The sequence below is a fragment of the Watersipora subatra genome, chromosome 6 (genome assembly GCF_963576615.1).
Source record: "Watersipora subatra chromosome 6, tzWatSuba1.1, whole genome shotgun sequence".
In the NCBI taxonomy this organism is placed as follows: domain Eukaryota; kingdom Metazoa; phylum Bryozoa; class Gymnolaemata; order Cheilostomatida; family Watersiporidae; genus Watersipora; species Watersipora subatra.
The window spans coordinates 44,212,984-44,238,034 of NC_088713.1; the positions used below are offsets into that span (position 1 = coordinate 44,212,984).

The following is a 25,051-nucleotide window of genomic DNA, read 5'->3' on the forward strand; positions in this document are numbered from 1 at the left end:
TCAAATTACTTGTTTTATTCATTTTTATTAAAACGTTTCACCACTATTTAAAATAGCGGAAATAAATTGAAAAATGTTTCTCTCATTGAACATAGCTCACATATTATATGGTATGTAAATAGCAAAACGATACACCATAAAGTATAGCAACGATCAGCAAAAAAATCCTATTCAGCTATGCATGCATCATGTACTTATTAAGCAAAAATACAGCATATGCAAAAACTAACATAATCATAAAATATAGTGGCTGCCTATAGGCGAGATTACAAGCCAATAGCATCTAGTTTCTAAAGTCATCATCTTGAGTAAAGGTGTCACCTCATCTCTACCGGGGTGTAAGAGCCTGACTCCGTAGGGTAATTGCTCTTTGAACGAAATCCAAAGTTGCAGACGCATATGGTGTGCATCAGAGTGATAAGCTAACAAAGATATCAAAATGGGTGTCAGTTTATGTTACGGCATGGTTGCTGACGTTAAGAAAAACAAGCCATTTTAATTGCTCCAATAATATTAAGAGAATTGCGACGGCCAATCAAAAATGTCTTTTAATTTTGCTGCACGGTGACGGCTGCTCCTATTATGTTATCGATTAAAATTAGCAAAATAGATTAACTTTTCAGAAAAGTTTCACAATGCCACAAAAATTTAAAGTTTGGAGTTGTCGTAGCTTGACTTGACAATTAAACCTGGTGAATCATGTATACTAGATTCAAAGAGCAGAAATTTTAAATAAAAAGTACTGTTTAAACTAACGTCTTTTGATTAGCCAAATAACTGCCACGCAAAAATTTTTTAGGATAAACGATTTATCCTAAAATATATATTTTAAAGTAATCAATGTTAATTTCAAGGAAGGAATTCAAGAAAATTATTTACTTTTTGCAACTTTCTCCTAAACTTGGAGACCCTGTCTAATATTTTTCTGTTTTAAAAGATTAACCGATTTTTAGCTGAAGCATAAAAATTGACGGAAAGTCATAATAATTTAGGGAAGAATTTGAAATCTGTTACAATTTTTTAAGAAATAATTCACTTTTGGCAGGTTAAAAAGACTAACAGAGTTGCAGCTAAAGCAAAAAAATTGAAAATGAAAATTATGCAAATAAAATCATAACAAAAAATATTTCCTCAATTTTTGTCTTTCCTCCATTTTTAGGCATGTATTTTTATGGTTAAATAGCAGAAAGCTGGTATTTATCATTTTAGAATCTGCTTCACACTTTTAAAAATATCATTTTTGGCTGCATCAGACCTTACGAAATTCATAACATGCTTTATTTATATCAAATAGAATTCAGAGCAAAGCCTGAATTCAATACAGTTACGAACAGCCATGAAGATTGCACCTAAAGGTTTATTCAGCAATGAAGATAACTCCAACTTACAAATTTTGAGCATTGGAATTAGAAATTTTTTAAATAAATAATTAACCAATTTTTACTTCTGACACAAAATTGCTGAAAGAAAAATAAAATCAAAATATAAATATTTTTTAATTTTTCTTCATCTTTTTTGACTTGAAAATTTTGAGATCAGGAAAATTTGCACCCAAAATGTGAAAAACCGACAACAAAAACGTATACTGTCTACATGCAACATAAAGTTTGAGTTCTCTTTGCACCAGTTTATTTTTTGTCATTTCGCCTGGCAACCAATGCTGTTGAAATAAAAGGCCATCAACACATTTTATCAACTAAAACTGCCTTGCTTCCAAGATAGTTACCTATTGCTGACACTTGCAATGTTAAACAAGGATGATAACTACAACTTAGAAACTTTGAGCATTAGATATAGGAAACTTTATCAAATAAACATTTAAGAACTGCTCACTTTTGACACATAATATTATACTCACTAAAATAAGCATCTTGACTCCCATGACTACCGCTAGCCATATGTCATCAAGAGTAACATATGTAGAATGTATTGTCTTCCCACAGCCCTATAAATTGTTTAGTTTGTAATAAAATTAAATAGATATATAGGCTAGCAAAATGTGGAAGTAATTTTTTAACAGTTATACAGTAATTTCCGTACTGTTATGAAACTTAACAGTTTGAAGTATGTATCTTGACTTCTGCAGCAACAAATAACAGAACTTCATACATGACAACATGACATGATATTGTCATACATAACATATTCATAGAAAATAATATGAAGATCTTTTATGAACATGCTATGTATTAGAAAAATGTTAGATAAAAACATTTTTCTTCTAGTATGAAGGCTGTTTTCAACAATAATAAGCCATGTTTGGTTTTTTGTTAGGTGAATGCTGGCATTGCATGGATAATAAGAACAGAAAATTTACTTTTTCAATGTACTTATCATAGACCTATTAACTATACTAGTTATAGTATAGTTAATAGGTCTACAGTACTTGTAATTAACATATACAACATCTACCATTCTAACTTTTAACTGAAGGTGATCTTTTAATTCTCTGTACAGTGTTATTTCTGTGTAATTCATTCTGTCCCACTGTAGTGCCTACTAGAGATCCATACTGATTATTAACCATTGAGTTGAAACATTTTTCTTCAAGATTTGACAAACATTATTTTTTGGTATGGCTTTACACATGACAATAGCTAAAGTGGTAACTGTGAAGCCATGAAAGATTGGCAGGTGTAGCAAGAATGTGCGCAAGTTATTTTATGGTTTATTCAATTAGACAGCGTAGTATATTTAATAGATGCCAGTCTGCAAAGCTGGAAGTTCCAAGTTAAACTCCTGGGTGCTGCAGATTGATTTTTCTTATCTTCTATCTTAAATCTTATCACTATAACTGAACACACAGACAGGCAGACAGAATACAAACACACGCTGATAATTATATATATAAACTAGAGCTTTGAGTTCAGGTCAAAACTCAACAGAACAAATAATGCACTGCAAAACTGCTTTAAAAACTTAGTGTGATGCATTTCAATGCATACCTGAAAAATTGCTACCTGTTCCAATGTCTACCTCAGATCATCTTTGGATAAAATCCTTTTAACATAACTTTAGGCAAACGCTTTTCTTAATGAACAAAGTAATTTCTGATTTCTCAAAACATTTAATTTATTTAAGTGGAGAGAAAACCTGGTAGAAATAAAAAACAAACGTTAAAACAGTTTATATTATGCAAATAGGAACATTTTATTAAAGCTGTTGTAAGTTAACATAAGTCTCAACTTCTGTTCTTATCAATCACTTTAATTGCAAACCTACTTATTGGTAAACCTCCAGTTAAATACATTTGTCTTTTAGGTAAACTAACTAGAAATGTAAAATATAATATTAATAAATACTAAACTATAAATACATGTAATTTCTAACTGATTATTACGTTATTGAAGTGATTTTTATGTAGAATTAAAGTTTCAAGTATTATATTTTTATACAATACAATTGATTTAATACCACATCTAAAATATATTCGGCTGTCTGTCTACCTGTTTGCTTTTTCTGTCACAGAGCACTGAGAATAAAAATCGTCCCAACTGATCTGAGGCAAAGTGACCGATTAACTCAGTTGGTTAGAGAGTTAATCCAATAAGCAGAATGTCATAGGTTCAAACTCCATTTTGGTCAACATTTTAATTATCTCATTAGTTGCATGTACAAGATTGTGTGTTAACATAAATTCTGGCACAACCAAAACAACTGCAAGTAGATAAAAATTGAATTTTGGGTACTATGAAGCACTACTAGTACTAGAAGTAGTACTGAAGTACTACAGCAAAAAAACTGTGAGTGGTCGAGCCCCTAACAAGTGCAGACAACTCCTTGAAGATAAACAATAGATATATTGACCTAGTACATAATTGCTTACTGTATTAATCTTTTTACCGCAAGGTGGAATTGAGGCTACAATCTCTCCTTGCCAGTTTTTAGCTGCCTCAAAATCTTTTCCACTGAAGATTCCACAACAATCGACCTGAACAGTTTGAATGTTTATAGATTATCAGAGCGATAAGATTACATTATAATAGATTAGAGTGATAGAATATAACAAGTGTTAAATTAATATAAATATATTAATGTAAATAATAAATATAATAACAAATAGTATAATATAAACCATATAATAATGTAAATAATAAATATAATAAAAAATAATATAATATAATAAATATAATAGTGTAAATAATAAATATAATAACAAATGATATAATATAATAAATATAATAATGTAAATAATGTAAATAATAAATATAATAACAAATAGTATAATATAATAATAAATAATAAATGACAATCATAAATAACGTTATAATACTATAAGCATAAATAAAGAATAGATTATAATAAGTGATATATAAATATAAAAATATAAATAACAAATACCATAATAAATTATAATATGATATAATAAATACAATAATGAGAAATACTAAATAACATAATGATTTAAATATAAAAAGTGATAAGTTACAAGTGTATAAAGAGATCAAAACAAAAAATGAGTAAATAGATGGGAGCGAGAAACAAATTTGAATAATATCCTCTTATTGAAAACCTGCAGAAAACACTCAAAAATGCCTCTCAAAGCGTGAAACAACCGTAAAAACGACCTTAATTCTAAAATTCTTGTCTAACACCTTTTTCAGATTAAAAATTTTTTTAAAAATTTTTAAATTTAGGCTGTTTAAAAAGTTGATGTCTTGGAACAAATTAAAAGGTTTTCACAATAACTTAAAGCCAAAACGAAGTAAAAACCCAACAGACTAAATAAAAGTAAGAAACACATTTCAATAGGATAAGCAGAATGACAGAAAGCACTAAAAATATTTAACTTGCTGTAAAAATTTGACAAATAGTTTTATCCATATTTTTTCTTGAGCAGCATTTTATACTGATTGACAATTAAAATTTTGTAAAAATTAAATAGAGCTTTCAAAGTAAGGCCGAGTTAAAACTGAATCAAAAATAATGCGGTCTTGCTGCAGCAATTATCAAAACACAGTACAGCAACTTTACACATTGAGATACGAGCTCATTTGTCAATTCACTCATATCTCAAATCAATTCTATCTATATAAAATTACTAAATGCAAATTAATCCGTTCCTACCTTTTACAAAACATCTAAAACAAAATATTACAATCAAAAACATGTTTTTGATCACTCTAATTTATCACTATAAAATTGAGTTGAAAAGCCTGCGGTCTATCGGTAGCAAATTTAAGTGCAGTAGTCTATCACACACAATATTCAATCTCTCAATTAACAGAATGAAGATTCTGTTTGCATTTTGCTGTTTATAATAATATAATTATAATATAATGGCTAACTACCTTTTCTCCAAAAAGGTTCCAAGCATCAGTAATGTTGTCAAAGTCAGGGTGACCATACCTCTCGACGATGCTTTGGTTAAGAGATACTTCTACTGTTGAGTTTATCTACAACAAAAATAAAACTAGCAACAGATTGAACTATATGAACTGAACATTGACCTGAAGGTAAAAAATTAGGCTGAATAGAGAACCTTAGTGTTGTAGGTTCAAATCCCGGTGCAATGCAATTTTTTTTAACCTCCAATCTTTGCTTCAAACAAATTGCAAAAATACTTATGGCATGAAAACTAATAAATCACATTTTTTTGTAAATGGACACACAGACACAATAAAAAAACTGTGTCAGTGCGTCCGATGCAGTTTTGTCATTTGTGTCGGACGAACAAATAAGTTTTTACATTTTTTGGCTAATTATGACCAAGTATCGCATGTAGATGTCCATTACATATAGCTGGCAATAGAAATATAGCTATACAATACCTATCTTAAGATTTTGCAAGCTATTTTGACATTTCAATATTTGATATAGGACTATAGGTTATTAAAGAATGCATGCTTAGGAAACAGAGAATAGCTTTTATGATGGAAAATTAAAAGCTACCAGTTCAAAGGTCATCCAGCATTATAACAAAAATTTTATTGTTAACACAAATAGTCAAACTTAGTTACTAAGGGTAACAAAAAGTAGTAAACAAGGTTTCTGGTACTCATGAATAAATGAATTTTGTAATCTGAAGATAGTCTGCGTATGCATAACGTGCAATAATTAATCTCACACATTATAAACTCCTTGCTAGAAATAAATGGCGCATTATTGAGCTTAAAACCAAACCAGCCACAATCCTTAGCAATGGTACATTGTTTACCACTCTTTGCAATTTAGTCCTACATGAAAGAAAGATGAATATCTATTTGAATTGAGTATCGAGTGAGTTGTTAGTGGCAAGTTAGTTGCTACAAAACTGCATTAGGCTGCAATTTTTGTCCTTTGCCCAAACTTTTTTGCTATGAAAAGAGCCGTGTCTATGCTTTTTTTCAAAGCCATGCTAACAGCATTAAGAAAAAAACGCCTCAAACAGGAGTTAAACTCACATGCTTCATTTTACTGGCCAGCACACATACCCCACACACCACTCATCCACTTTGCCATAGCAAGGGATATTTATTCACATACTGATGACGAGATTTCACTGGTCTGTAAAGCAGACTAGTTGACATAAAATTACACAATTCTTTCGTTTTTTTTAATAAAATCTTATTAATTTGTTCTAAAATTTGCTTAAAGTAATTATGAAAAGTGACAACTCTAAATAAAGCCATTCTTGTTTGATTCTTTCTATAATTTACAGCTGTAAATTTGGATATGGAGAAAGACAACAGTAACTTTTGCTAATTCTAAAACCAAGTAGCTTACAGTGTATATTTAATGAGATTAATTTTATTCTAATTCATATGTAATAAATGATAACATGACTAATAAAAAATAAGTAAATTAAATAAAGAGAAACAGTTTTAGATATTCTTAGTATACCATAGAAAGTGCTACTCTGAATTTATTTTAATATGCTCACAAACTGGTATATGAAGAAATAATTTAGAAAATGAAGATACTTTGCTTGATATATTTTATCATGGTAAAACAATTAAAATTTGAATTATTAATTTAGGAAAATGATCTAAAGAAAATGGAATCTTGTAAAAAAGGCTTAAAGTTTTGATAAAATATACTTAAAACTTTAAATATTAATAAAGATTGTAAAAATTTAATATTGCATTTTTGTGTTAAAACATTTTTTTAGATTAGTTTAAAAAATGTTTTATTATAAACAATCAAATGAGTCAAAAAGGAACTAGCTTATGTTTTGCAGCAAAAATTTTTTGTGAAACTGAAGTGATTCGTGAGTTACATAATAACTTAGAACACGAGTTTCTGTTTGAATGTTTAAATTAGCAATTCATCTGACTAGTCTTCCTATCAATATGCCCTTAATGCAAAAAAATAAAAAAGAATTTTGTTTTCAGATTTACTGAAGAAAAAAGATAAAAACAGGAAAGTTTAGATAGACAGATATTGAGGAACTGTGAGAATTTTCAAAATTTTACACATTTTTTTATTGTCAGCTAGCCTTGTTAGTACTTCTCTAAGACAGCAAGCCTTAATTGCTGACAATATAAAGGTAAATATTGTTTGACCACTTTGACTTCAGAATAGAAAGTTTGAAACCAGATAAATCAACAGCATAGTTTTACAGCAGTTCATGACACCAGCTCAATTATAATTTGAGACTTGACGTACAAGAAGATATTACAAATAACTTTTAGATGTTTCTTATTCATGTCATGCTGCTTAAAGGAATATGAAATTATTCAAACTCACTGATTTTACAGCCTCCATTCTAAAAGCAAGGCCAGCTGCGTCACCTAACAGCGCCAAAATCATTAGAAGGGTACCCTGCAATAAGTAACATATTTTTTGCTGTCACAAGAACAAAGACATGACACTAAGTATAGCCTAAGAAAAATCTTGCACGCAGTGACAATGTATACGCATTAAACAAAGCTTGTATCTTGCATGGGTCAATGTATAAGCTATAAGAATAGCTTGCGCTTGGTTTGCCTCAGTGTATAGCCTATGAACGGAGCCAAACAATATGGCTTGACACAGTGTATAGATGATGAACGCGGTTTTACACGGCATTAATGGTGTATAAACTATGAAATGAGACATTCTATATGCAGCGTTTCTATAAGATTTCAGTGATTCTATGACATTCTATTATTAGTGCTTGTAATGTATGTGGTAGGGACAATGTATAGACTAAGAAATGAGCTCGCATGTCACATAATACTTTGATTAGACTATAAAAATTGCTCGAATGTTGTATGAACCATTATCTAAACTTAGACCAGGGTCTTTATCTTGCTTGAGACAATGTTTATCCAATGAGAAGGAAGTGTATTTGGCTTGAGACAATAACTAGGCTATAAACAGAGCTTTTACTATATTAAAGCAGTGGCTGCACTATGAACATCGCTTGTGGTATACGACAAAGTATTGACTAAAAACTGAGTCTTTATCTTGTATAAAACAATGTGTAGGCCATAGAAGAGCTTGTGTGAGCCATAAGACAAAGTATAGACCATGAACACAGCCTGTATGTGACAAGAAACTATATATACTTATGAACAGAGTTTGTATGTGGCAAGAGACATTGTATAGACTATAATAAATGACCTTACAAAAAAATCTTAGACAATTTTATCAGAAATTACAGGTTTGTTTCTATTAGTTGCATCTGCGTTGATGTTTGAGTTGATTTAAATAACAGGATGTTGCAACATTAAAACCAACAAAACCTGATCATGATTAGAATGCTTAGAAAGAAAATATGTGCCAGAATAATGTCACTAGTTGGGCGTCTGCCTGTTTCGCTCGATATTGTTATTGGCTAAAGACTGATTCGCATTATATCGCCGTATCTTGGCGTTAATGCCAAAATCCTTTGGTGATCGTCGCTGATAATAATGTTCACACTATCATAAATTCACGCTATTGTTTGCTTTCATTTTCACTTTTTAAAAAAATTTTTTCTTAAAAAAAACTTTGTTCTTGCTGCAAAACTTATACTCAAAACAAATACTTATCCTCCAGCAATTATTACAAACGGAAATATAGAAAAGACTATCAGCGAAAGGGAATCACCCTTGCCGAAATGGTGCACATTATAAAAGCTGTCGGCAATGCTCTTCCGAGCTAACGCAAAGTTTGACAGCTGTAAACTTTTCTGACGTATCCGAAATTCTTCATCAACGCCTTATGTTCACTGTGCACATAGTCGATGATGAACCTTGAGGGGACAACAATGATATAGTGTGAACCAGCCTTTATGCATTTGATTAGCAGCGTTCCGCATCTCTACTCTGTCAGTCTCTTTGCCAAAAGTGCAACTATAAACATCCTAGTCAAACTTTTGTTTGAAGCTGAGCATTTTAGCCGTGATCAAATTTTGTTGGTTTAAATCTTGAAACATCCCAGCGGTCAGATAACCTCAAACATCAAAAACAATCACAAATCATAGAAAAATACCGAAATTTTCTGATACTAATCTAATCTACTGAAATTCTGTGTAAGTTCAGTGCATTTAATGGGCAAGAATCAACACCTACACTATAAACATGACTTTGCTCGTGTTATGAGATAAAGGGTTAGCTATGAGCTATAAGATAATGTATTCAGCTAGACTTTAAACAGATCCAAGATAGCAAAACTTATGCTGTTCACTGAAGTGGCACCCGACAAAATTTATGCATAAATTCTTTGTTTAGTAGTTGTTCTGACAACCAACCAATCAGGTTTAAGCTGCAAGCTAGCCGCAAAAGCTAATGCAGCTGAACTATTTGGTTGCGGTTTAGTTGCTAGCTTAACTTAGTCCTGCTAGACCACATCTTGCCAAAACAAACCTGAATGCTAGAAAAAGATAATTTAACACAAGAGCAGCTGAAATTTGATATCGCCAATAGATAAACCTTTAACTTCTGACAAAAACCGACTGTGAAAGCATGAAGCTATCATTATTTAAGTTCCAACATGATTTTTGTCTAAACTGTATTTGCTGTGAAAGCAATGAGTCACTATAGATACTCACAAAAGAGGTAGGAGTACCACACGCTCTATGCAGATCAGGATATCATTTGTTATGATAATAGTAGTCAGGCAAAAATAGATGAGCCATATTGTGTAGACCAGCCATGATTCAGCGGTTAGTATGCTTGCATATAATCAACAGGTCAAAGTGTCGAATCACAGAAAAACTATTGGTGGTGTTAGCAAGAAAATCTAGCCACCATTTATCCTGTGCAAACCCCATGAGCAGATGGTCACAGTGTATTTAGTTTTAGGATAAATCTAGTTTGGAATAAATGGCCATGCGGCAGAGAAGGCATAAATCTTGATACTGAAACTAAAGAAAAGTGCTTTATTACATTTCAATGAAAGGAATGTGACTCAAACCTTGTAATTTTTAGCAACATGTAATGCTTGGCTAATTAGATTTTTTATGAACTTTTAAAAAGAATTAAACTTGGAACAGAAGCTAGTTAGTTTTTTTACCCATGTAGGCAATAGATCTATCAACACTGTTCAAATAGTCATTGAATAACATTCATGCTGTTATATAACAATATTCTAATTCAAGTTGTCATGAAGTTACTCAAGCTCAACACTTTATTTTGCTAATTAAAACCTTCATAGGCACTGACTATTACTCACTGGCCACCAACTAGTAATTACTTAGTAACTTACTGATTAGTAACCAATTAGTAACTAACTAACTAATTAACTAACTAGCTAACTAACTAACTAACTAACTAACTAGTAACTAACTGACTAGTAACTAACTGACTAGTAACTAACTGACTAGTAACTAATTAGTAATTATCACTTCAACTCTACTAAGTAACAATCATAAATACAAAAGAAACTAAAGCTGTATGATAGAAACAAACATTCAACCTGCTTTTTAACACTATATCATAAAATTGTAAAACGTTATACTGTCTAAAATAAATAGCAATACAACATAAAATTAGCTCACCTTCTAATAGGGCTACATGCGCACATCTAAAAAAAAGTACTGTTAACTGACCTGCTTGTTTGTAGGGAAAACAATCAAAAGTTTATGTAAATTTCTTTGATGAAGCTATAAATAATTATTTTTGCAGTAAGCTCCGCTTAGTAGTTGTAAAGCTGTATGAGAAAATGAAATAAGATGATTTATTGATTAACTTATAGATTTACTAACCAACTTTCGAAATTGTAAAAGCATTGTAAGTGTATGCTCACCAAACCCAGTAGACATCTGGACTTTCTGCTGGCTGATATCATATGAATAATTGCGGCTATAAAGACAAGGGCTCCGAGTCCGAGACAAGCGTACCATGTATACTGAAAAGACAAAAAGATGGGATGGAAAAAGACATTGTGAGTATCTGTGTTCGTCATCTCGCTCAAAACTTTGAGTTAACATTTTGTATTGATGCATACGTTAATCAGATATAACGATAAATATGCTTAATGCAAATCTTGTGAATTTACATGGTGTCAGTGACTAGGTAAGCTTATGAATTCTATACACATAGTCTAGACAGGATATGAGTGGTCAACTTTAAATTGTCCTGTAAGAGCTATAATGGCGTATGCAATGAATTCCTGTTTAGTTTAGGTTGTATTCATAAATGGAGAGTTATCTCCCTACACTTCTTTTTGCATTCGTTAACTCATACCGTCATTATTCTATAAAACACCCCTGAATGAATCCGGTAAAACATTTTTTGCCCATACCGAATAACTAAAAACATTGAATTGCTTATACCGTAAGTATTTCAGGCTAGAGCATTTATCTACGGTCAAAGAAGTCCATTATTGCATAACATTGTGAAAAATCAATAAAACAAAAACTACTGTAATTCTCGTAAGAAGTGAAGGTGACAAAATTGAAACCTGGAGGCTTTGCATCTACCCAATCACATACCACTATGCATTAAGAATACCCAATCACATATCTTTATGAATAAGGATTACCCAATCACATACATCTAGGCCTAAAAATACTTAAACACATTCCTCTATACACAATTCTATATATATTTGTCATCTGTCGTTGTTTATGTCCAGCTATAGAGCTATTTAAAATCTTGGAATAAAAAATCCGTACCAAAGAAGATTTGATCTTGGACCCTACTGCTCACTAGTACAATGTCCAACACCCAACCCCGACGCCCTACCCATTAGGCTACAGAAATTGCGTTGTTTAATTGCCGATATACGCCGTAATATGGAATCAAATATCCAACGTCTTTGCATACCACGCAGGGTGATTGCATCAGGAAGTGGTTATCATTAGTTACCTTACTAAAATTTTTCATTGGCAATCTGCCAGGCTAATAGCAAGTGGCAGACAACTCGCATTACTTCTCATTGTTTATAAGCTGATTTTTAATGCCCGGGCAACGCCGGAAAGCACAGCTAGTATGCATATATATTATGCATATTAAAAGTTGAGTTTTGTTCAGTTTTCATTCTTACTAATTCTATCAGCTGTTTTAAGCTCTGTTCACACCAGTCTATATGCATTTACATCTAAAAGATTCTAATAGGAGTTATCGGCATAATTTTTCCTATTCACACCAGGATGAGTTTGGATCGAGAAAAGGAGATTTTCATCTCTATTGACAGGGTTAACTAACTTTAGCTGATATATTTTAGTGAGTTAAGATTTACATTTTGTCGACTGTTTTCTACAAAATTTCTGGGTTATGTTTTTAGCTAGTTTACCAATTGTTTTACACTGCTCAGTTCATCAATAATAATGGATATCTATAGGGAGGATGATATTTCAGTAACATACAGTGTAAACTGCTTCAGTTATTATAGCAACTGCATAATAATTGAAATGGTTGCTCTAATTATTATGCCATTGATATGGATAGCACTCTTCTAGGGTACAATTGCCCACATTTGAAGATATGACAATGAACACAAATATGAAAACCAATATGGTGCTGACTTTAAATGACAATATGTGATTCACTGTAAAAGTGATTTCATTGGTTACTCAAGTTAAATATCGGTCTAGAATCGCCCACCGATTGGGCACAGACCAATAAACTTTTTTTCATGGAAAAAATTGGTCTTGGCTCCTTTGCTTTTTCCATATGAGGCGATTCTCACCCATTTGGCTAAATCGTCCAAACAATCCACATAAAAGTGGCTGTTGTAAACAAATGTTTGAAAATGTGTAACTTTTGACGGATCATAAACTAGGTTAGGTCAACTGATCGATTTCGGTAATGTAAAGGAAGTCCAGCTAGTTGTTTCTGTTGAACTTCATAATCACAGTATAAATGTCTTGCTCAGCTAACTTCCATAATTATTTTATAATAATCTTTTTTTAGGTGTCTGTCATGAACACAATATCTGCACCTTTTTTGAGTTGACCTAGATAATGATAATATGATCACCTTGTTTAGTTGTACTATGTTGAGCTGTTCATAAAGTCCCTCTCCCTTCAGTTCTCTCAACAAATCAAAGAAGGCCTCAGGCTTACTCTCTGCTGAGTTATGGTCAACTATTTTGAACGCCATGAATCCCATAAGTGCGAGGGCATATAACTACAATGAAAATAGAAGTGGATGAATGGTTCATATGTCTTATTAATACCTATATTAATATACATATTAATAGGTATTAATATACTGATATATATATATATATATATATATTAGTATATTAATACCTATTCTATTAATATACCTTATTAATAGACACCCTGGAATTAGACTAGAAACGTATTATGAGGAAAGCAACCAAATTTTTGTAATTATACGTATACATGAAGTGCAAAAAAACCAAAGCGAAACTACAAAATAATTGATGGACTACGCAGCCAATTTTACTTGGCTGCGTAGTTTTGCTTTTAGAAACAATTTGCTGAGTTACATGTATTTCAGGCCTTGACTTTAAAGTGTTAAGGATGGTTGAGTAGAGGGTGTAACTTCATACCCACTATATATTAAAATGAATAGTTGTTTCACTACACATTATTCTATCATAAGATATTCTCAGGGTATATTATTTTTATATATAATAATATACCATTATATATAATAATATATGTTGTTATTATATATAATAACAACATATATTATTATATATAATTATGTATATTATTATATACATAATTATGCATATTATTACATAAAATAACATATATTGTCATATGTAATAATGCAAACTATTATATATAATAGTTTGCATTATTACATATGACAATTTATGTTATTTTATGTAATAATATACATTATATAAATAAGAAATATATTATTACATATAATACATATTATTATATATGTAAATATGTATTCATATATAATATATAACAATATATATAATAATATATCTTACATATATATTATTAAAATAATATACAATATATACAGTGCTGTCCAAAATTATGGCAACCCCTTTGTAAATTGTTGGTGGCAAGCATCTTTTGTCTCATATCTCATCTTAAACTTCTCTAAATCCTTACATCTATATATCATTTTGAAGCTAAATGTATGATCTTTCCATTTAGTTTAGTGAAAGTATTTGTTTCATTGTTTACAAAAAGTTAAAGAGCTTAATTTGCTTCTAATCTCTAAAATCACTGTAAACTTGTCACTCGCTTAATCACACCATCAAGGTCTTTTAAGTATTCTAATCTGCTCAATGTTGTACAGAATGTTGAATACATGGAAGAGATTTATCAACAATGCAAAAATATCTCAAAACTATCTCAAATCCATCCCAACAATGGCCAGTTGGCTATAAAAGTAGGCTCACAATGACCAGCGAAATCATTTTAAAATTCAATAACAACATGAGATTGACCATTGAGAAGAGAGCCGTAATCATTCACCTTCACCAGCAAGGGAAATCAAACAAGCAGATTTCTAAGGAGGTTCAATGTTCCATGAAAGGTGTTGCTGGCACTGTCAACATATGGAAGTCGACAGGCATGACAGATGATCGTAAAGGCAGAGAGAAAAAACAAAAGCTCTACCAGAAACAACCACAGTTTGGTTCGACTTTCACTTTCTGACAGAAAGAAAACCAGCACTGATCTGCGACGAGAATGGAGAGAGTCTACTAGAGTAAAAGCCTCATCCTCATTAGTGAGGAGAAAACTGATTGAAAATGGATTGAGAGGATGTAAGGCAAGACGAAAGCCACTGCCGTCAGAAAAGCAGAAAAAGAAACGTTTGGCATGGGCCAAGATTCACCACTCCTGGACCGAAGAATAGTGGCATAAAGTACTTTTCAGTGATGAATCAACCTTCACTCTACAGAATCACGCTGGAAATAATTATGTGAGGAGGAGACCAGGGGAAGAGTCTAAGCCATGGTGTATTTTGCCTACTGTGAAGCATCCCACATCTGTTATGGTGTGGGGGGTGCATGTCCGCAGCTGGAGTTGGTCGCCTGAAAATCGTTGAGGGAATCATGAATGCAAACAAATACATTCAAGTTCTGACAAGAGTCATGTTGCCATGTGCCAGAGAGATGTTTACTGATGATTGGATTTTTCAGGATGACAACGCTCCTTCTTATAGAGCAAAGAAAGTGAAGGAATGGGCAGATACCAAACAAGTTGAGTTTCTAAACTGGCCTGCACAATCTCCGGACCTCAATCGGATAAAAAATTTGTGGCAAAAAGTGGGCATGGAAATTAGCAAGCGCAAACCTACTAGCGAAAGCGAACTGATGAGAAGATTATTGAGGCCTGGCATCACATAGTAACACCTGAACCAACTCGAAAGCTGGTTGACAGCATGCCAAGGCGGTGTCGCGCTGTCATTAGAAATAAAGGTTGGCCAACAAAGTGCTAGACCTCAATTTTAAACTCAACGGCCATTTTCAGGGCCATCACTTGTGCAAAGAGTTCAGTTTGTAAGTTCTCAATTGAGCAATGTTCAATGCTAGACCAATTCGAGCACTTTCACTATAGCTACAAGTTTTCCACTATTAGGAATATATTTTAGTTATAAAAAGACAATTAGAATGTGCTAGAAATCAATTGCATCTTTGAATTGCCCACACATTTCTGAACACAATGATGTATAACGTTGCTTAGTTATCTTGATTTTAAGCACAAAAATTACCAATGGAACGTGATGCTTGTCATATTGTGCAGGGGGTTGCCATAATTTTGCACAGCTTTATATAATATATATCATACAGAATATTGTACATTATTATATATAGTTATATATATTATTATGTATAACATGTTATTATATATAATTGTATATTATTATATATAATAATATATTCACCAGGGTGCAGTTTGTGTTAAATCATGTAATTAAAAGAATATTGTGATAACTGGCTGGCTAGGACAATGACAAAGGTCTGAGTACATTGCCACACGAAACAGACTTGAAAGTTGGCCTTGCTCATTTCTAGTCAAAAGGCTATTGAACTTAAATAACCGAGCATAGACTTGTTTATCGAGTATTGATTGTCTCAGAGATGAAACTCTGTCACATGACATGATTAATGAGATCAGGTTAGTTGTGGTATCCATAAACTAGATGAATACAGATGATCTATTGATCTTGCTGTAGCTAGGTGGATTACTTCCAAGCTTTTAGAGTTTGAAATTTTATGTATACAAATTAATCGATGACAAACAAGCTAGCCCATTGCAAAAGAAGTGAGTAAGATGTTTATCTCTGACATTAATGCAAATTTATCCAGCCTAGGCTGCGGATTTGCGCTGGCCGGATCAGCCTCAGCCTAGCCAAATTTGCACTGCAACCATTGTTCTGGTGTTTGCTTAAAAACATTTCCATCACAACATCTCAATAGCTATTTTTTATCCAACTACAGTTGATGGAAGTTCTCAAAAATACGACGCACAGGATAATGTTTTTCACTAGATACAAAAATTTGTCAAAAGGTTTAAAATGAGATAGTCTGGGTAGCCAAAGTTTTAAATAGGATTTTTATAATTAGAGTAAATTCACAGCAATAAAATGCTTGTTCATAGGTAATAAAAGAGTTTGCAAGTATTGAAGGCAGTTAGCAAACTGTCTGAACTGATTGAGATTAGCACGAGTTAACCTCTGAACATAGTTTACTTCTGCGGAAAAATCAAAGAAACAAATTGAAAAATTATTAAAAAGCCGATAATGCACAATAATTGAGGAGACATCTACATGTACTCCAAATCTGAGCTAGTGTTGACAGAGAATAATATAAAACATGTTTGCACACACTGTTTGATATAATTATTTTACCAACAAGGAAATCTTCAAAAATGAACTTAAACAAAATTTCAGTTAATTTAATCAGAGAGTACCGGTATTTTTCTACCAATTGAAAATTAAAAAAAAATTGAGGTGATCTGACTACGAGGATGTTTCAAGAAGAAAATCAACAAAACTTGGTTGCAATCAAAATGCTCAGATTTAAGTAACTGTGTAATTATGGCACATACAGCTGCGCTTTGGCAAAGATATAATATAAACATAATATAAACATAATGACATAATATAAACATAATATAAACATACTGACATAATATAAACATGTAACAGCCAACGCAATAGCCAATAACAATGATGAGAAAGACAGACATCCGTGAAACTGGCGGTGTCATTTTGGCATGCTATTTTTCTTTTTGCGTTTTAACCACTATCAAGTTTTTTCAATATAAATCTTGAAACATCCTGGCAGTCATATCACCTCAAACATAAAAAACAATCCCTTGATAAAAAAATTCTAACGCTTTTTGATAAACCTACTAAAGTTTTGTGTAAGTTCCAATATATATTTATAAATAATAAAAAGTGTTACAGAGATAAATTGATTTGCAATCAACGTATCAAACACGGGATAGCTTTTACAAATTACTAAGTAAAATTGATTGATCAGTCAATATTCACTTGAAATAGGTTTTAGTGTCTGAGTGTTGTTTTAAAATTGTTCCTAACTGCCTTCTCTTCATTGTGCAAATTGGACCCTGTTAGTAAGTTTGTTTTTAAATAAATTGCTGTCATATCTTTTCTGTGAATATAAATATAAAACTCTCAAAGTTTGTGTGTCCTCTGTAACTCGGTGTGTCCAGCTATAGCTAATAAAATTTAGGAATAAAATGTTTGCTTCATGCTGGATTTGATCTCAGAACCTTTCGTTCGCCAGGTAAATATTTTACCAATTAAGCTACACAAGATGCATTGAATTTTGGGAGGCAACTACATTACCTGCCACCGTTTATAAGCTGTTTATTAATATCTGTACAATGCCAAGCATTCAGTTAGTTCAAAATAAATTAAGAAAAAATTGCAAGTGGTAAAAGTCTCAAGGCTGCTCAGTGATTGTGGTGTAAGATTTTTAAAAGTTGAATATATGAATAAACAGAAAAATTAGAGAAGTTTAAAGATGCTGACCATAGAAACACAACTCCAGAATATCAGCAGCACAGTGCAGATAACTCTGCAGAAGCCCATCTTGACAGTTGTTTACTCTCAACCTGCAAATACAGGAAACATAAGAGATGTATACTAACAAACAGGTAGGTTAATAGTGTTTCTGTAAGTCAGTGATGTTTAAATTTTTTAATCAAAGAATTGTGATGAAAGCCAGCAGAATCAGCGGATGAGTTAAAATTTGGACCAGCCGATCCAGCAATGTGAAGTTGATGATTGATGAATCGAAATACTTTTGTAGTAGACAGCAGTAGCCGTTTCAAAAAACTCAAAAACCATCTATTTTTGGCAGGATGACAAAAGAAACCACATGATAATGACAGTGTTTACGCTTTATTTGTAATGAAAGCAAATTGGCCTTTGGAAATGGATAAGTTTAACTACAATTACCCAAAATGTGTCATATTTGAAATAGTTTAAACGAGTAACAGTTTTTTGTTTTTTAATGTTTGAATTGTTTTACTCAACTATGCTAAATGATCAAAACGTTTAGGTTTTACAAGAAGCCAGACGAACATGTTCACGCTTTTAAAATAGTAAGCTCTGAGAGATAAAATGCCATAGAAACACAACCCGATACTTAATATTAAAACCCTGGGTAACGACATTCAACAAATGCTAGCTTAGGAATCTTTATGAAACTTATGAAGATAACATCTAAACAGCAGAAAGCATGTGGTTACTAGAGTCTGGTGATGTTATGAGAAACCAGTTTGTGAAACTTTGCTAAACCGACATCATAATCAAGTTTTGATATATGATCTTGAAGTCGATTTAAAGTTAGTATGTGCTTGATGTTTTGCTGACACATTACAAACTTAACACGGGATATATGACTCACAGATGTAAATTTAAATCCTGTGCTCACGCACGTTCAATCTGGAAATATATTCAGCTATTTTTCCTCTTCCAGTTTGATGATGAGTCAAACTGGAATTACTAGTTACTAGGTTACTAAAGTTTTGCAATCCAAATATGTTTTTTAATCGTGTGAAACGTCAAGGTGTCGAGGCAGGTGCTGTTTAAAGGTTACTGTTATCATTTTCTTTTATAAGGAACACGTGTAAGTCAAGGACAAGTAAATAGAACAAGTTTTAACCTACTTCATGGATATCAGTTCAGACTTTGCCCTCTCAACTCTAAAATACCTTTCAACGCATTTAGAATATTGCTACATGCAATATTCAGTCTATGAAAAACTGAACGGGTTTTCTAGGTGACAAAACTATTTTAAACTAAAAAGCAAATTTTCAACTCAAAGCTTGTAAACTAAATATTAAATTTCAAATTTTTACTACAGTATATAAATATATAGTATATATATAATAATATATATATTATATATAGAGTCGTGTCTGTCCATCTATCCACCCAACTGTCTGTACAAAGCTATCAAGGGTTAAAAGAATTGCTTTCAAAGGAATTTGAACTCATGACTTCTGACTTTGATAGGCCAGCACTCTTTACAACTGCACCAATCAACTACTTTGCCAAATGCAAGAACAATGGTGCGAATAGTTATTATACCTGACAATCTTTCACGGTACTTCTGACTGCTGGAGTATTAGTTTAACAAATGGCTGTACCAAGTAAATAGTTTTCAATTAAAATTGGATAGCAGTATTTCTTTTAAAAACAAAAACAACAAATTTTTCAGCTTTGCTAACAAAAATTGTTTACACTGTTGCTGCTTTGTAGTTCTTGAAAGTCACCAAAGCATTAGCTGAAAAAGTTCAGCCTTAAAGTTTTAGACATAAGAATATAGGTTTAAAATATAAATGATGCTGACGAGTTGATTCTAATAGCACACTGAGTATGGGTTTGTAAGGAGACAAATGTAACTTAAAAGTAAACTGGCACATAGTTTTATCAGAATTTTTCTATTGTTTGTGATTGTTTCCAACGCTTGAAATAATCTGACTGCCAGGATGTTTATAGATTAAAATTATCAAAACTTGATTGAAATTAAAACACTCAGATCAAGCGAAAGTGCGAGTATGGCGTCTATATTTTCAAATAGACTGATGTCAGAAGAAAGATGCAAAAACGCTCCAACTGGAACACTATAGCCGATAGCGACTACAGCAACGACAGAAACTAGTGATGAAATTTTGCAAGTATATTTTCTCTTAGTGGTTTAACCACGATCAAGTTTTGTTGATTCTAACCCTGAAACATGCAGGTAGTCAAATCCCTTCAAACATCAAAAGCAATTGAGAATAATTGAAAAATATTGGTACTTTTTGATGAAGTTTTCTGAAATTTTTTGAAAGTTCATTTTTAAAATGCTTTTACACCAATCATTTAAACTACTTTTACTTATCAATCAATTTACCCATTTTATTTTACTTGATGAATAATGCGTGGGAGTAAAAACTATACAGTTGTTATTCGTTTGTTGGCATTCTTCAGCCAGTTTAGAAATTTTGTCAATCAAAGTTGTTATCTGTTGCTATGACGAAACTCCAACAATGCAAATGGCCTGATTCAAGATTAAACGCTTCTATGTCATCATAAAAAATTGAGGCAAATTTTTAGCTATACAAGCAGAATGTCTACTATTATTATTTACGATTCTACAAAAGATGTAATTTCATATGGATGTTTAAGCTTCAACCAAAATTAAAGGAGACCAAACAAGAACTCAACCCAAATTAAAGGAGACCAAAAAAGAACCCAGTCCAAATTAAATGAGACCAAAATAGAACCCAGCCCAAATTAAAGGAGACCAAAAAAGAACTCAACCTAAATTAAATGAGACCAATAAAAAACTTAGTCCAAACCCAATTTTTAGCACTCGAGATGAAGATAATATAGTTTTGGCTAACATTGGGATAACATCGTTCTGAGTTTTCAAAAACAATCCTTTTAATGATTCTGTAAACATATCATGTTTCAAAGTCCAGCTTTGAATGTTTTACACAAGTTCCTTAAAACCTACTTCCCATATCGATTGCGAGACTCCGGCGGTAACTTGCGCAGCAAAACGTTTGTGCTGTTTGGCTCGACAGTATCTGTTCACATATAAGCTGCATCGCAAAACATAATTGCGTAATCAAATAAAGTGTTCACTCGCCATGCCGTTTTTATAACGATGACCTTTACCTGTACAGTGCATTTCGGGAAGGTTTTGCTTGCGGTATTTTGCAAAATTTGAACATCGCTAAACTATTGTGCTGCCGCCGGCAACTACTGGCGATCTTTGGCAGTACCCCGCGTGTAGGTCCCCATTTGATCGCTAATAGCCTGCGATGCTGTCACCGGTGCTTTGCAACGTATATGGGAACCAGGCTTAAGGCTGGTTCACACTATATCGCCATATGTCGGTGTTAATCATACTATACTTGAGGGATCACTCTGACAACAATGTTGACACCATCACAGACACTCACATTTACTTCACCGCAATGTTTGCGTCATAGCATTCTTATTACACAATGCAGTGGCAGAAACTATAAAAATCTAGCCCTGCAGCAACTGTCCTGAAAGAAAATATGGATCAAGCAGCTTGTGATAGCCAATCATCATAATCATCATCGCCAAAGTAGCACACAATGCACAAGCTGTTGTGAATGCTTGGCAAACTATTGGGAAAGTTTGAAGGCTGTAATCTTTCTCAGCGAATCTTTGTTGCCTTGACAACGTCATCGGTTTACGATATATATCATATGCAAGAGGGCAGCTCGGGCTTTAGCTGTGACCCAGCCTGTAGTGGTCTCAGCATTATGTCATCATTGCAGTTACTCCATAACCACTTGACATCACAATAGAGGATTGCGAATTTACGTAGACTGTCATTCTCTCAATTTGCTATCTCAACCAAATAGAATAGCTATGGTTAAATAGCTTCAATAGGAACCACAGTTTCTAATTTATAAAAGTATATTAAGGAAATTAGAATCAATTAACGACAAAAGTTTGTATAGACGTCAATTTAATCTAATCAAAAACCTTGTTAACTTACTATTGCCAATAGCTCCTAATGCACCGGATAACATTTAAGAACTTCTTTGATTTGTTTGATCAAAGCATTAGTTTCTAATTCTATTGATTGGTCTGTATGGTAATCAATTGAAACAATCAATCAATCGTTTGAGCTGTGGGTCTTCTTGGTTATGATAGTATCAGAGTAGCTGGTTGGCATGTACTTATCTGTTTGAGCGTAGATATACTAGAGAACCTTACTAAAGCAAATTGGATAGAGAAAGAGTTCAACCGAAATAATTTGACTTACAAACAAAGTATTGAAGTCAAAACAGTTTTTACAAACCACTAAGAAAACTTGACTAAACAGCCAATATACACTTTCAATTGGTTTCAGTGCAACATGTAGATTATTGATTTGAATGAATTTTCTAATTAACCCTTTATTTTGCATAGATTTGGACAACAACAATGTATATAAATGCATCAGATCAAGTTGAATAATGTAATACCAAGTACATACTTGAAAATCTCTTATATATTATACAAATATCATGTCTAACAACGTTTGGTATCTCCATAGATTTTGCAGTAAAAATATTCAATAGTTCAAAGAAGTTTAGCTTTATAAAATGTTGACTTCTGAAAGAACTAAAATACAGCTCAAAATCTATCTAAATCAACTCTCAGTGCGTCAGCTGGAAAGATATTTTTTGAGTTGAAAATGCAAAAGAATTAGTAATAATCTTTGCTATGGTAAAAGCAGTTTCCATCTGTTTTAAGAAGAAGGAGTTGTCTTGAGTTTAAAGTAAATTTTATTTGAGAAAGATTTTTGAGATGCGAAATTTAGAACAGCCAAATCCTTAGCACAGAGACAGAACTTACTCGCTGCATTGGCCTGGGAAGAACGCTTCAAACACAAGATCGTTAGGTGAATAAGCTATAGATTTCTACTCCAACTGTTTTTACACATAAACTTATAAAAAGCTCATGTATCTCAGCATATCATAACTGAAGTGACGTGATAAGATTAGCAAACGAAGGTAAAGAAACACAAAAATCATCTCTAACTTTATATTTAGTCACAAAATTTACTTCTGATGACATAAATGTTTGTAAATATCTCTTTGAAACAAGTTTTAAAGTTCGTTTTAAAAACCTGGTGAATGTAACAAAGTTTTATGCTTGTCAAAACACTCGTTATCTCAGAATAGTACGGTATACAACATCCTGTGATCTTCAATACCAGTATATATATCGAATACTGTTGATAGCATATTGACCTTAGCTAAAGGCTCGGTCTCAATATAACGCCCCTTGTCAGCGTTGTCCTCTCAACCACTATTTATTGATGATGTGCACCATCAACTGATGGCATCATCGAGGCGATGCAGTATACCGGGAAAGATTGCAGCTCTCATACTGTCTCTAGAGTTTGCCGAGCATCTACGACAACCTGTATAATGGTTGGTATATAATTGGTTGTTGTGAATTGCTTTACCTATATTATCTTTTATAAGGGTGTCAGGTTGGTCTAGTGGTAGTGCTTTTGACTATCAACCATGGGGTTGGTGGTTTGAGTCCTACTTAATACCAGTCTAACAAAAAGCTCTCAGCAAGCTTTCAACCCTAAATTGCTGGGTCTTTTGGATCTAGACCATAACTTGGAGGCCCCGTGTACCACATTGACAATGTTGGCACGTTAAAGATCCACCTTTTTCATTCGCACATTGGGCAAGTGAAATGCTACCTGGCTCTATCAGACTGGATGTGTTACAAAAAGACATCCGTTGGGTTAATCTGACAGTTCCAGGAGAAGCCCTTGATAAGTGTTAGGACCAGCCAAGGTAGCTTATAAAAAACTAGTCCTGGTGGTGAGTTTCTCTGCATCATGAGAACACTACCAAGCATTGTCACTACATGACAGAAGCATGCCATTGTTTTTTTTAATTCTCTTGTATAGCAGTTGATATGAGACTACTATTTCATTGTTTCTGCTATCTCATAGTATCAGGAGATACTATGAGATACTATTCTATACCACAGAATATTTGCTGATGTAAATGGGTTTGAACTAGTGTGAACATTGTTATCACGGATTATCACCGAAGTATTGAGTTATAACGCCGACATGCTGCGATACAGTGTGAACCAGCCTTGAAGATCACCTTTCAACAAAATGTTGAGTAGATTTTATTAAAAAGTATCAGTATTTTTCTACCATTTGCTATTGTTTTTGATGTTTGAGGTGATCTGACAGCCATGATTAAAATATACAAAACTTGATCGTGGTTCAAATGCTCAGATCAAGCAATAATGACGTCTAAAGCTGCCAAAAAACCGTGGCAGAATAGAGGCGAGTAACGTTGCAACTTAACGCAATAGCCAAAGCAAATACAACTGGAACAGAAACTAATAATGTCACTTGGCACATATTTTTCTTCTGAGCATTTTACCACTATAAAATTTCATCGATTTTAGTCTTGACACATCTTTGCAATCAGATCTCCTAAACATCAAAAACAACCACAAATTATGAAAAAATGCCAATACTTTCTGATAAAATCTATTACAATTTTGGGCAAGTTTATCTAGTTTGATCTTGTCAGACTTTGGACTTCGTACCTTGAAACTCTCTTCAGAGAAGTGATTGATACTCTATGCCCTTTCCTTTACGCTTGTGTGTTCTTGTATGATGACAGGTCCTAACAAGTTCCTTTACGCTTGTGTGTTCTTGTATGACAGGTCCTAGCAAGTTCCCTTGCGTTTGCGTGTACTTGTATGACAGGTCCTAGCGAGTGAAC

At 32.7% G+C, this 25,051-nt stretch overlaps 1 protein-coding gene across 1 annotated transcript; it reads right to left on the minus strand.

Annotated features, from left to right (window-relative positions):
- Window positions 1–25,051, minus strand: LOC137398654 (CD151 antigen-like). Its single transcript, XM_068084839.1, has 9 exons — window positions 24,873–25,051; window positions 18,285–18,367; window positions 13,311–13,460; window positions 11,134–11,235; window positions 7,669–7,743; window positions 5,292–5,396; window positions 3,827–3,931; window positions 1,859–1,945; window positions 1–422 (listed from the first exon to the last, which is right to left on the minus strand). The coding sequence occupies exons 2-9, from the start codon at window positions 18,342–18,344 to the stop codon at window positions 318–320; spliced, it is 789 nt and encodes a 262-aa protein (XP_067940940.1). The 5' UTR covers window positions 18,345–18,367; window positions 24,873–25,051; the 3' UTR covers window positions 1–317.

Coding starts and splice junctions, on each gene's coding strand:
- LOC137398654 (XM_068084839.1), bottom strand. CDS start 18,344: ATGGGCTTCTGCAGAGTTATCTGCACTGTGCTGCTGATATTCTGGAGT. Junction 13,461..18,284: donor TCTGGAGTTGTGTTTCTATG/GTCAGCATCTTT, acceptor TTTTCATTGTAG/TTATATGCCCTCGCACTTAT. Junction 3,932..5,291: donor GGAACCTTTTTGGAGAAAAG/GTAGTTAGCCAT, acceptor CAAACTGTTCAG/GTCGATTGTTGTGGAATCTT.